General features: G+C 36.8%; 1 protein-coding gene across 1 annotated transcript; it reads right to left on the bottom strand.

The window, feature by feature from the left end:
- Positions 1-5,357: 5,357 nt before the first annotated feature.
- On the bottom strand, positions 5,358-6,187 carry LOC127092218 (uncharacterized). Its single transcript, XM_051031062.1, has one exon. The coding sequence runs from the start codon at positions 6,013-6,015 to the stop codon at positions 5,506-5,508; it is 510 nt and encodes a 169-aa protein (XP_050887019.1). The 5' UTR covers positions 6,016-6,187; the 3' UTR covers positions 5,358-5,505.
- Positions 6,188-15,388: the final 9,201 nt, after the last annotated feature.

Here is a 15,388-nt window from a genome sequence, read left to right as displayed (position 1 = left end):
GCATTTTCAAGCCTCTTTTCTTAATCCAGTTTGTAAATGAACTTAACTATACTTGACTTAAAATTTCAAAAGACAAAAAGAATTAACACTCATTCAAACCTTTTTAGGCATTTTGCGCCTTTGTTAAACTTAAACTTTTGTTAAAATCAACTCATTCACTTTGAAATTGTTACCACGAACTACGAGGTTTTGATCCCTCATTTTATGTTGGTACGTAGGCACAAGTCCGAAGGTCTTGTCAAACACAAAAATATAATTAATGAATTCTTTTCTCATCCACTCTATTTATTGCAACATCTTTTATACCAAAGCACATGTACACGCAAAAAAGGGCTCCCATGGAGTACCTAGGACACTTTGGGTGCTAACACCTTCCCTCTGTGTAACCAACCCTCTTACCTATAATATCTGACATTTTATTAATTTTGATTTGAAAACTTCTTATCTTTGGGTTTTGTTCGTACTTTTCCTTTTTCCCTTGGAAACAATAAAAGCGCGGTGGTGACTCTGGTTTAATTGACGTTAAGTTTATTCATAGCTTAACAATCATGAATTTACCGCTACACCCATCTCTCCAATCTTTTGCAAACAATACCCTTTTCAAGTTAAAATTTACACATTTTCAAAGAGGTTCCCATGAAGTACCATGGATGTTAGGATGCTAATACCTTCCCTTTGCATACCTAACCCCCAGACCCTTGTTCTCTTTTTATTAGTTTTGTTCATACTTTTTTCCTTTTCCTTTGGAAACAATAAAAGCGCGGTGACGACTCTTACTTTATGAGTTAAGTTAACAAATAGATTAATCTCAAAATATTTACCGCTACACCCATGCATTGAAGTCCACTATTATTATTTTTTGTGTTCAGATTGGGGTATGGCCCATTTAAGGTGGGTGCTGGGAAACAAAAAAGGTCCAAAAGGGCGCAAAAACAACACAAGCCCAGCAAGTGGTCTGCTAAACATAAGTGGTCAACGGTCCATGAATGAGTCAACATGAAAGAAGAAACAATGCATGTTGGTCGTTGGATGGGACTAGTGTTAGATCTGATGGTTAGTAGCATAAGTGCGTGTTGCACCTACTTGCACGTGATCCACTCGTTTGTCTTATGTGTTTTGTCTTATTCGCTCATGCATAACCAATGATCGTGCGCCACATGGAATTTTGATCAGAAAAAGGACAAAAGGGAAAAAAACAAGGACACATGTTAAAAAACTACAGCTTCAGGATCTATTCAACATTGTTCTTTATTTATTCGTAGTTTCTTAAATTTGATCTACTAAAATTACCAAATCAAATAAACGATATGCAAATTATATATCACTGGACTCGATTTTTCGTAGGGAATCCAAATATGCAATCGAATTTTACAAACAAGTCACGAATTTGTATTGGCCATGTTGTTGTTTTAATTCTTAAGAGTGTGATACTTTTGAAAAATTGAGTTTGGTTAGTGAGATAAACCAGTCATAAAAACTATGTTGTGGTTTTGAGAACTTTTCCAGAAAAAAGTTTTGTTTTGGTTATTCATATAAGCCTTAAAATGTCTAAGCGGGTTGTTAGCTTAGTCTGTGGTAAAAATTGTCTTTCGTTGGGAATAAGCGTGTAAAATATCAAGATCAGATTGTATTGAGGTTTGTGGGAATAACTTGCAGAAAGTCAAAGTTTATAGTGAAAATCTCAAGAAGATCTATTGGGACAGGACAAGGCCAACGTTCATCCGAACCTGGATAGCTCTCTGGTGCAATCTGTTTAAATCTTATCCTCTTTAATTTCTGTTATTTATTTTTACTGTTTTTATTTATGCTTCTATTTACTCTATTTATAAAAAATTGATAACACAAAAGTGTAATTGAGAAAACCACTAAAGTAATCACGAATTTTAAATACCACAATTCACCTCCCCTCTTGTACTTGAAGTCACTTTCCCAACTAGCTAAACCACTTGGATGGTCTTAGGACGTCTCAACTTGGTTCGGGAGTTTCGCCTGGAAGAAGAGCTCTCTTTTGGTTCAGGAAGATCATCAAATAAAATCTCCATAACAGTTCTTAAGCTCAGCTGGTGTAAAAGTTTTGTCAGTTCGATATTAACATGTGTAAAATATCATATTGGTTCCCGAGTTTAGCTTGGTGTAAAAGTTCTATTGGTTCGAGATTAGCATTCATAAAATCTCATCTCGATTTGAGGTCAATCCATGTAAAACCCTGGTTCAATTCAGATGATAGCCAACATAAAACTCCATCATGGTTCAAAATAAGCTCGTGGAAAATCTCTATTTAGTTTGGAGGATGACCACTCTAAACTCAGCTCGTTGTTTAGTTGGAAGTCAGTCATTAAACTTCATATCCTTGTAAAGGAAGATTCATGCGTATATCCTATTTAAAACTCTCAAGATAATGGATACTCTCAAAAAGAATTATAAGGGACAAGAGTAAGTCAAATTATTAACTCAAACTAGTATAAATCTATGGTGTCTTTGTCTCTCCCTTTTCTATTTAATTTATTTTCTTTCCTATGTTATTATTTCTTCTGCCTATTTACTTGTTTGTTTTTAAAATTATTTTTAAACTCTAACTTTTAAAATAATTTTGATTTTAATCACAATTTTACAATTCCACACAATTCAAACCTCTATATTTTGAGTCACATGTTCACCATCACGCACAATATTCTAAAGGGAGTCATTAATCACAATTTTACAATCCCACACAATTCACACCTCTATATTTTGAGTCACATGTTCACCATTATGCACGATATTCTAAAGGGAGTCAAACCAATATAAATCTATGTTCACCATCATCACATCTCTCTCTCTCTCTCTCTCTCTCTCTCTCCTCTCTCTCTCTCTCTCTCTCTATATCTATATATATATATATATATATATATATATATATATATATATATATATATATATATATTATATATTAGCGCTTCAAAACATCAACAACAAGAATTATGAGGGTGTGATGTGAGTGTTAGACCTCTAACATTCGTTAATAGTTATTAGTTCATATAAGTTGCTACATAATTATTTTCGAACTTTTGAAGTATACGAGAGATTATTGTAAATTCTGATATATATTTTAAAAATTCTAAATTAACTTTATCTTTTAATTTTGAATGAGAAACTAGTTAGATACTCGTGGGGCCGCATAAGTAAATTTATTTGATACGATATAAAATATATTTAGATATGTATCCAAATTTTAAATTAGTTATTAATTTTAAAATGAATAATAACTATATAAACTTAATTGTATTAAAATATAAAAAAAGGGACACGTGAGATGAAAGAAAAATAAATATTTAATATTTTAAAATAATTATTTTATCTTTTAAATTAAGATAATTATTGATTAAAATAAAATATATATTATGCTGATAGTGACCCATAAAATATAAAATTTATTTGATACAATATAAATGTATTTATTTACTTATGTAAATTTGAAATAAATTATTTAGTTATAAAATATAAAATAATTATATAAACTCAATTCTATTAAATAATCATGCAAAAGAAGGAAAAAAATGATTCTAAGAATATATATTTTTTTGATATTTTGAAATAAGGATTTTGTCTTTTAAATTAAGGCAAATTATTAGTTCAAATAAAATAGACATTTTTTTGATAATGACAACTTAAATAAAAAAAATTATATACACATTTGAAATGATTTATTTATTTATAAAATGAACTATAATTATATTTGTAAAGAGAGAATGAAAGAAGTAATAGATAGAGAAATATAAAGAGAAAGTCATGAAAGAGGTGAAAAAAATGTATGTTAAAGAGAAGTTTGAAATTTGAATTTCATTTTGAAATGGGTGGTTTTGATGGAAAGAGGAAAAAAACTTTTATTTAAGGTAATTAATGGTTTATTGATATTTAACATGCAAATAGATGCTTAGTTAAAATTTATCTGTAACATTTGTTGATTATCTATATGATTTATTGATATTTGGCATGTATATAGAGGCTTTTTTGTGACATTTGTTGATATGATTTATTGATATTTGGCATGTATATAGAGGCTTTTTTGTGACATTTGTTGATGACCTGTATGTTCAAATGTTAGTGTAAATTGAAAAAGTTGGAAGGGCAAATTTAAAAAATCATGTTTGAAGGATTATAGTACAAGTGATAAAATATCTTATAAATTATTACTATTATTATTATTATTATTATTATTATTATTATTATTATTATTATTATTATTATTATTATTATTATTATTATTTATACTTGAATTGGTCAAACAATATTGATTTACTTGACTTAGTCAAAAACCTTTAAGACCTTTTATCTCTCCTATATATAACAATTTCCCTATTTTTATGATAAAAGGAGACATAACAATTCCCCTAGTTTTTTTCTTCTGATTACATCATTTGAATCCTAAAGAATTTGTGCTAAGACAGATAAATCCTTAATGACAGTATTTTTCTCCGCTTCATGTTTATATAACAATTTATTATTTTACAGGATTAATATCAGTAATTATGAGAATATGTGATCAAATTAGTTGGTGGCCAAATTTTACAACAGCTACACCATACTTTCTTACTTTCCCCTTCCTTTATTCATAAAAATTGAGGTCCACTACATATGATGTTACATGGAATAGTGACCGCACATCCAACATATCATAACAAACAATACCATTCTTATTTATCATTACAGTTATTGATGCACTTTGAATTTGCAGGGGGTCTAAAAACCCACAATATCAGCCCACATTTACCATTGTGGCGAGTCTAAAAACTACCTTGTTTATCTGCCATAGCGGTCATTGTGCCACTATTTGATAACACTATGTAGGATTAAGAAGCTAAACAACAGGAATATGATGAAACCATGGAATTGATTGATGCTGGTGTGATCAGTTTCGTTTGAAAATTTAAACCCTTTGACTGTTTGGTTTAATGCAATACAAGACTGGTAGAGTAATAGTATTACAATAAAGGATTTCAACTAAACACGTGGGGTGCATTATAGCAGACACAGACATATGCAACCGGTTAAATGAGCTATAACACATGGGGTATGTTTCTCATCCACCCTTATAAATCTAAACTAAGCTCTCATAAACAAACACACGTATACACAACAATGTTCATAGAGGGTTTAATCCGTCTCATGATAATAACATCAGCAATCATTGACATTTTCTAATACTAGTATCAAATACACACACTTTCTTAATGAACCAAAAAGAGAGAAAACTAAAAAGATTTTGCCAAGAAATAAATTACTAAAAAGATATGCTCAAGACAAAAAGACAATAGAATGATGCAAATCACAAAATAATAGTCATGATTCAGTGATTCACACACTCTAGGGGAAACAAATTAACCCTCATAAAATTCATCTATCATTATTTTATTTCAATTAAAAAAAAGCATACCACAAAAATAAAAAGATAGATCTAAAATCTTATACAGAAAAGTTCAGTAACCCATTCCGAAAGTGTATCAACTACCCAATTAAAAAAAAAACCTAAATTGAAGAAACGTCACCGTTTAAACGAAGATCATTATCGCAATCGAATCCGCATCCACACTGAGGGCATTCAAGGAAATTCTCAGCCCCAAAACTAGCAGAAGTAATACCCACAGAAAAATCAATATCATCACCACTCCGAGAAACCTCCACAATACTGAGCCACAAAATCACAATCTTGACGGAAATACCCTTGAGTTTATAAAGCTTATTCTCAGAAATCACGCCAGAGATAGTAGACTTGTAACTAAGCGTGTAACTTTCAATAGTGAAACTACAACTTTTTTCGAAAAACACTGAAAATTGCCCCGTTTCTCTGTTCAACGTGTACCCAATCGCGCCTTTCGGAAGAAGACCCATCGGGAAACCGTATTCCATGAGAAGATCATAAGCTGATAGATTGTTCTGTTGAATCAATGCATGCGATGATGTTGATGACGACGACAACGACGGTGATGATAGTGTTAGAGAGATTAACAAAATCAACATCAATTTAATTGAACACATCGTAGCGAAATCGATAGTTGATTTTGATTTGTAAATTTGGTTAAAGGGGCACTTTAGAAGAGTTCAATTTTTGGGTTGTTTTTGTTTTTGTTGTTTGAAGATGCGGTGGATACCAAGGTGGAGATTCTTCTTATGTTTATGCTTTTGGTAGGTTAGGAAAAGTTTAAAATAAATTAAAAATATATAAATTAAATATGGTTGTTTGTTGCAAGCTTATAAATAATATTTAATTTTTTTTAATTTTTTAATTTTTAAAATAATAATTGTGATAGTCGATGAAAAAACAGCCTGTCCATGTATATATTTTTTGTTTTTAGTATGAGAATGGTTATTTGATAGTATATTTTTTATGTCAAATACTATATTGACTATAAGTTTATTTTGAGTTACCAAGATGTAATTCTAATTAGTCCGAGTTATTTGATTTTTTTTTATATTTTTGTTTTTAAAATTGGTAATATGTTTAATTTTAAATATCGTGTTATTTGTGAAACACAATAAATAATCAAATAATTTTTTATAAAAAATTTAAATTTAAAAAATAAATTATATATAATTAGAAACGGACGCACTTAAAAATATAAAAATAAGATAAAAAGACATTGCATTCTTAAAATAAAGAATATATAATTAAATTTAAAGTATTAGAATTAGTTTTGTGATTGACATAAAATAAGTGGGTCAAAATTTTAATTAAATCTATTATTCAAGATGATATAATGAATTTTAAAAACATTTAGATGGATAAAATCTAGTCTTTTTTATAAAATTTTCATCTAAAAATTATATTATGAAATTTCCATGGACTGGGTTCAATGAATCAATGAATAAGTTTTGTATTGATGAGATGAATTGAATAGAAAATATTGTCATCTCTAATATTAATTGAATTCGTATTCGCATTACTATAATTTTAATAACTTTAATTAAATGTTAGATGATTACTGGTTCAATATTATAAAGTAAAAATGATAATTGTTTTGGTCGGTCATATCGCTTTTCAATCCGATCACGAGATCCGGAAGTAGGAAGCAGGAGATCTGTATCTCAAACATATTCGATGATCCTTCGTATTTTATATCGGAAAGATAGTGATGCAGTTGTTCTTTTATATATATATATATATATATATATATATATATATAATATATATATATATATATATATATATATATGGAATGTCGTTATTTCAGATAATAAGTTTCAAATATAATTTGAATACTATCTCATCATTCACATGTTGATGAGTGTCAGAGTGCTACCCTTGCATGTACATCTCCCACTTTGTCGCATGTTCCGTTACTCTACACATTTTTGATTCCGAAACGAAACAGTGGCACTGTTGCGGAAGATCGATTTCTGATTCCAGTGTATCCATCAAGAACATCTCTTTCTCAACCCGAAGAAGATTTCATACCGAAAGTGAGTAAGCATAGATGGTAACCTCCCCAAAGATGTTCAAGAAGACATGTCTAGACTCAGTTCCTCATGTCTCATCGTCGATCAATACATTTTGGTTGTCACCGAATCCAACACTTCGTCACCTTTCGATTGCTTATTGCTGACTACCAGTTGAGAGTTTCAGCAAAACTACCAATCAAAGTTAAGGTTAATGGATTTGGAAAAGGTCGACGGAATCTCGAACTCTGGTCTACCTTTAGTTATTGCAGTCTTTATCACTGACCTAACTGTAACGAGACTCCTAGTAAATGACAAAAGTTCTTGTAAAATCCTTTACGAAGAAAAGTTAGAATCGCTAGGTCTCTGTCGAATAGATCTTAGATCATTCGAGGGGAGAAGATATGTTAGCCTTCAACGATTTAGTCACTCATCCTTGTGGAGCAATATATCTGACACTATCTATCGGTAAAAAGGACGAGGAAGAGAATGGCGATCCTTCTGTTCCACGTGATACAATGCAAGAGCGTCTTCAAAGGCATTATATAAAGGTCTTTCCTAGCTAAGCTAGATGTAATTGCCTATACACAGTCCATCTGAAGATAGCCTATCATGACGAAAGAGGAGCACCAACCGCTATAAACATGGATTTACAATAAGCAAAGATAATCAAGAGAAGAATCCACAAACATATTCTAACCTTAGCTTCGGAGAATTGTGACAAGCCCGATCTGAACACACGTGAGGGCGAATTCAGACCTGCCCCAGATGGAGAATTCGAATTCGTGCAACTAGGAGATAATTCGGCTAGATCAGTCAATATCGGATTCGAGCTTTCCTCAGAGGTAAGATCCATGCTAGTCGGATGTCTCCAAGCAAAAGCCGACATATTCACCATCTCTTCGCACGAAATGCTAGTCATTGATCCACAAGTGGCTTGTCATCATTTGATCCTAGACATCAGGTCCAGGTACGTATCCCAGCGACGAAGAAAAGAATCCCCTGAAAAGGAAGAGGCTACTGAGAAAATAGTGAGAGGTCGGTTAGACACTAATTTTATTTCAGAAGCAAAGTATTGGAAAAATGGAGCATGTGTTTCGATTATATCGACCTTAATCACGTGTGTCTGAAAGATTCATATCCACTCCCGAACATCGACCAACTCGTTGATAATTCAGCTAGCTACCAACTACTATCTTTCATGGATTAATATTCCAGATACAACCAAATTCTGATGTAGGGGCCCGACTGGATGAAAATTATGTTCTTAATTGAAAAAGCCAACTATCAGTATAATGTCACACCATTCAGATTAAATAACGTCGAGGCAACCTACTAGAGAATGATGATCAAAATCTTTCGAGAAGAAATAGGGGAAACACTTGAAGTATACATGGATGATATGATTGTGAAACTCGGCGCCGACAAACTTCATACTCAACATCTCACTCGAGTGTTTAAAAGGGTCCGACAACATAACACGAGGCTTAACCCCGAGAAATGTACCTTCATCGTAATGGCGAAAAAATTCTTAGGTTTCTACTTGATAGAATAAGGTATTGAAGCCAATCTTGACAAATGTGAAGCAGTCATTCTGATGAAGGCTTCAACATCTAAGAAGGATATCCAAAAACTAAATGGGATGTTGATTTCCCTAATAGGTTCATTCTGAAGTCAGCCTAGCAAGCACTACCATTTTACAATTTGCTGAGGAAACAAGCAGAGTTTGACTGGAACACTAAATGTAACATTGTGTTCAAGTCCTTGAAAAAGATCCTATCTACCCCGTCAGTATTCACCCGACCATCACCGGGAGAGACGTTATATCTCTACCTAGTGGTCGCTGATGAAACGGTAAATGCCACTCTTGAAGGAGAATTGCGATCCAAAACGCAGCGGAAATTAAGATTTTCTCCTTTAGAGATCCTTACAAATGGTCATGGTCAGTGATAGAATATTTACCTCTTGTGACGATTGAAACCTTTGGTGTAGATCTCTTGTGACGATCAAAACCTTTGATGCAGATCCACGGAGCGATCACGAACGTTGAACGATGACAACATCTCTACTAAGTCCACACGAACGGATTCCTTCAATCTTAGTGCTAAATGGTATGAATGAAGGCTTTGAGTGAGAGAGAGAGAGAGGGAGAGAGAGAGAGAGAGAGAGAGAGAGAGAAAGCGAAAATAATGCAACCGCAATGAATGCTTCTGCACAAGGGTTCTATTTATAGAACCACTTGTGTGGGCTTCAAGCTAAAAGCCCACTTAAGTGTATTTGGCCCATATCTTATAATATGCCCAAAATCACTTAAGTCTATGGTACCTTACCATATTTCGTATTCTACTTAAGTACACCGTACCTTACGATGTTCTACAATTCACTTAAGTGCATCGTACCTTACGGTGTTCCTTAGTTACTCCATCTCTCATCAATCCGTCCTTTGTGTGTGACCCTGTAGGTTTTCGCGGCGTTGGAAATTATATTAAATCACTTATTTAACATAATAAACAGTGAGCGGTATCTAGCAACACATCACTGCTACCCAAGACACGAAAATGTCATGTGATCTGACAAAACCTTATGTGATAATACTTATGTGCATAATTACCCTTTTTCCCTTATGTCTCTCTTGAACACAAGGCATAGACCGTGTCATCCTTGTCCAGTTCAATATTGGGCCCATAGACATTTATCCTGTTGCGCAGGATGGGCAAATTCCATCTAGGTCACTCATGTCCATCAGCATGCTTCGTGGAGTACCCATCAACTGTCTTTATGGTTATCCAGTTACGGACAATGTTTGATCAGCAATAAAGCACTCGACTCCACATCTAGGGTCCAGAGTGGTTTCAGGTCGAAGGGCGGTATACACCATTATCACCATGAGAATAACTTATGACACTTTGCATAACTTTCTATATAGTATTCTCATAGCGGGTCAATCCAGTATAAATATTACTCTTAATATTCATACCTATGTTTAAGACTTGATAACTCCTTATCCATGATCCATGAGATGTGATCATCAGTCTATATACATAATAGTCTTAATGCTTTAGTGTTATCTCACTTCACAATAAAGCTCGACTACGGATGCTTTAAGAATAGTGTCCTTATGTTTAATGTGATCTCATGATTAAGTCATACTTGATACATTAAACAGACTAGCTATTCTAGGGACTTTATTAAACAAACATAATAAATAAAAAACGTTTTATTATTAATAAATAATTCGATACAAGTACCAAAAAGTATTGGCCTCTAGGGCTTACACCAACAATCTCCCACTAGCACTAGAGCCAATTAGGCATACCCCTAATGCCCATAGATCTAGTATGGCCATCATGCTTCTGCTGTGCAAGAGGCTTTGTCAGTGGGTCAGCAATATTGTCAAGTGTAGGTACTCTGCATATTTTCACATCTCCTCTATCTATTATCTCTCGAATGAGGTGATAACGCCTAAGTATGTGTTTGGATCGTGTAACACCCCAAAATTTGCCCTCCTCATTCATGCATTCACTTTTTAGGTCATTTAGTATTTCATACCACATTGCATCATGTCAATCGGAACTAGCTCCAAGAAGCTCGGACATCATCCAGGACACTTTGTGGGTTCTACTTAGACAATCAGTCAACACAAGGAAAAGACTTGAGGTACTACCAACAGGACCAAATGGGGCCTATTCACCGTACAAATCGCCAGGCTGGAAGAAGCAAGAATATGTTGCTGAGATGTCATGCTCGCTAGGCGAGCAGATGCTTCGCCTAGCGAAGAGCACTGTCATGCTCGCTAGGCGAGCAGATCCTTCGCTAGGCGAAGGGCGCGCATTTCAGAAAATATCAGAAAAGTTTTGGGCTTGAGCTGTCCTCATTCAAAGCCCACAAGCTGCGAAATTTGGTCTATAAATACCAGAGTGGTCAATGAAATAAACCTTGAACACTGGCTGAACAGAAAAGACCAGAGACTGGAGAAAGAGACCTAGGAACTACTCTGCAGAAACCTTCAGGCAGCTCTGAGAAGTTCACTTCGCCTCACACAAACCCTAGTGTTACTTTGCAGATCCAGCCGTACCATTCAATCCTAATCAGTCTCTCTCATCAGGTATGCCTTTGTTCCTATTACTCTATGCCGTGAATTTGAATACTATGAATGTATGAGGTAATATCAGGTTTTGCCCACGGATCTATATTTGTGTACGAATATGTGAATAATGCCTTGATGGATTAATAATTTCGTTTCTGAGATGAATGCCGTAGGGTTTGGAATCCTTAACATCGGGCTGTTATCAATGAGAAACCTGAAACCCGCAGGTGCTCGCTAGCCGCTTCGCTAGGCGAGCACGCAGCGAAGCTTCGCTAAGCTTTCGCTAAGCTTTCGCTAGGCGATGCAGTCGCGAATATGATAGCATTCGCTCTTTTTTCTGTTTTGTTCTAACCTGTCTTGTGTTGCCATGACATTGTTTTCCCTGGATTTCATCTTGCTTGTCTAACCTTTTTGTCGAGTTTTCGCGAGGACTCACGCACTCTTGCAGGGATACCATTCGGAGGTTTATTCTGATTACTCGTATTGACTGATTTTCTTTGATGGTCTAGCTGGAGAGATCTCAGGATTGCTAATCCTTTAATTGCTGTAACTTCGGATCTTTATCCGTGTGGTAATTTTCTCCCTTTCTTGTATTTTATCGTTTTCTTAGCTGGAAGACCTCGATAGGAGGCAATGTTTGAGCCCCTTGGTGGCATTTTACTTTAAGATACATGTTTTGTGTGGTGTGATTGTTCCCCCGTAGGACGCGAGGCTTCGTATAGTCTCCCGTCTGCATGCCAATTAAGGTAGCACTGTTCCTTCGCCTAGGACTTCCTTTTGGCATGAGCGTTCCTAAAACGCAAACACCTCAACGCACGTTTACTCCTTCTACTACAGGCGAGTAAGTCTCCAAAGGTCGAGCATCCGGTAGATTGCGTAGTAACGTTGTTCGTCCAAAACCCAATCCATAACCCCGTAGGTCAGCCGAACTACGGCTTGCTCTAATTCTCATTCCATATGAGATACGTAGGCATAAGACGCGATGTCTTAGCGAGCACACATCCCCCAACCCATAGGTCAGCCGAGCTACGAAGACTCTGATTCTCATATTCATATGAGATACGTATGCGACATCCGCGCGAGTCATTTTCCTTTAACCCCTCTTTTAGCAAATAAACACATTAGATAAACACACACCCTTTAGACGAGAACAACACAAGTGGATCCCGTAGAGTACTACGGATGCGTAGGGGTGCTAATACCTTCCCTTTGCATAACCGACTCCTGAACCCAAGATTTGGTTGCGAGACCCCGTCTTGTCCTTTCCTTTTTCAGGTTTACTTCGAGCGTTTCCTTTCCCTCCTTTGGGATAAATAACGCACGGTGGCGACTCTTCTGTCTTTTTCTTTCGCCGGTTGTTTTTTCGCGCACTGTATTTTTTCAGGTTGCGACGGCTGGCGACTCTGCTGGGGACTGTAGAAGTTGACCTCTTGCTGGTCCATCTTCCCTAAGCGAGTCCCTCCTAGCTTTTGTGATTTCTGGTTCATTGGGTGTTCATGCTTTTTGTACATTTATTTACTTACTTGCTTCATTCATCTGCTGTATCTGTTGGAGCTGTTGTTTGTTTGTTGGGAGGGGATGTTCTACGAGAGATAAGCCCATTACCCAGGCTTAAGTGTACACACAGGTTTTAGAGTGGATGATCATGAGGCTTGCGTGGCATGTTGCTACGTTAAGTCGTTCGTGAAGAACCACACCCAGACGAGGTTTCTTTTGGATATATTATGTCCTACGGATGTTCCGTAACGACATGATGTTCCTTTAGAAATCGTCGACTCTGGTGACCATTTCCCGAGAACTCAGTCGAGGCCTCTCCTCCGAGACGTGATTATGTTAGCTCTGGTGGGCGCATTCTCGCTGATCAATCCGAGGACCCCGAGACTGGGAACTTGCTTTAGGATGTCCTGTTGAGGGGAGTCAATGGAGGTCTTTTATCCCGTAATAATGCCAAACCTTCAGTGGTAAACGTATTATTCGCGACTGAAGGGCTGAAGCTGACGAACTTCTGTTCTTAGAACCTACCAGTGAGGGGCGGGCTAAATTCAGGAAACCTTAACCTCCAACCAACCCGGTTTTCTGGAGCAGAGCTTTGATCTTGTATTATATTCCTCAGTGGTTTTCTCTTCAGACAGTGTAACCCGACAGATGTTCAAGCAGATACAACAATCCTGATTGACATGCCACTGCATTGCATTCACATCATCACATCATTTGCATTCATATCATTTAACACATGTTTATCCATTTCAAGGGGGTTTAAATCTTCTTCTTGATTCTAGTCAGAGTTTTCTTCTTACATTGTTTATCAAATGTGAGACTGGAATCAAGGGGGAAGAATACCTTTTGGAATTGATAAACATGTCTTTGCATTTGCATATCCATAGCATGTCTTGCATAATAGGTACCGCTGCAGTGTTCTCATATCGTTTGGTGTCCCACTAGCAGGATAGCTGACTCAGGCATTCACCGATACGGTACCCGAAGGAATCAACAGAGAGCGATGGAGAGCCTACAAGCAGAGCTCGCCGAGATGAAGATTCGCATGAATCAATTCATGGATTTGGTTCAAGGGGTGGCTCAAGGACAGGAAGAGCTTAGATTGTTGGTGCAGAGGGATCCCCCTATTACTCAACCGGAAACGTTGGCGGATCCTCCAGCTGGAGAGGCTAATGGTCCCAATGGACCGGGGCCTATCCCGATCCCGCGTGTCAACCTAGATCAACAACCCATTCATGATGGTCAGGATGATCAGTTCCCCTTGCTTCAGGAAGACTTTGGCATGGACCCCATGTTTAGAAGATTGGAAGAGAGGTTGAAGGCAGTAGAAGGACAGAATCCTTTGGGAGTAGATGTTGCTGACTTGGGGCTGGTCCCAGGTGTGAGAGTGCCACCGAAATTCAAGGTCCCGATATTCGACAAATACAATGGCAACTCTTGCCCCAAAACTCACGTGCAAGCCTATTTCCGTAAAATGGTTACATACTCTGATGACGAGAAGCTACTTATGTACTTCTTCCAGGACAGCCTGGCTGGGGCATCCTTGGAATGGTATATGAGGCTGGACAGATCCCACATCCGTTGCTGGAGGGATTTGGCAGAGGCTTTCGTGAAGCAGTATCAGTATAATGCAGACATGGCTCCGGACAGAACTCAACTTCAGAATCTGTCTCTTAAAAGCAATGAGTGCTTCAGGGAGTACGCTCAACGCTGGAGGGAGACAGCTTCCCGTGTTCAGCCTCCGATGTTGGAAAAGGAAATGGCCAACATGTTCATGAACACTCTGCCCGGACCTTACTTGGAGCGTCTGGTAGGTTGCAATGCTTCCAACTTTGCTGATGTGGTCTCTACTGGAGAAAGGGTGGAGAATTACTTAAAGACCTATAAGAGCCAGAGTGGAGGTGGATCCTCATCAGGGGTGAAGAAGCCGTTCATTCAGGGACAGAAGAGGAGAGAAGGGGATGCAAATGCCATATCTTCTTATCAGAACAGGGATAACCGGAGGAATAACTTTCAGAATTATCATCAGCAATCGTATGTTGCGGCTGTGACCATTCCAGCTGCAGCACCACTACAACAACAACAACCACAACGTCAACCAGCTCAGTATCAACAGCAGCAGCAACCGGGTAACAGACCCGCTTATCAACAGAGGCAAAGGATGATGGACCGGCGTTTCGACACCCTTCCAATGTCGTACCCTCAGTTGCTTTCTAGTCTTCAACAACTACAACTTGTGCAGTTGCGCACTCTGGCTCCTCCCGTTGGTAGACTTCCGGTGGGTTATGACGCCAACGCTAGGTGTAGCTTCCACTTTGGGGCACCTGGCCACAATATTGAGAACTGCAAAGCTTTTAAGCATGTAGTTCAGGACCTCATAGATTCAAAGGC

This window comes from Lathyrus oleraceus, chromosome 6, assembly GCF_024323335.1.
Source record: "Lathyrus oleraceus cultivar Zhongwan6 chromosome 6, CAAS_Psat_ZW6_1.0, whole genome shotgun sequence".
NCBI lineage: Eukaryota > Viridiplantae > Streptophyta > Magnoliopsida > Fabales > Fabaceae > Lathyrus > Lathyrus oleraceus.
Note: the sequence above shows the minus strand (reverse complement) of the source record. Positions and strands in the feature narration are given on the sequence as shown.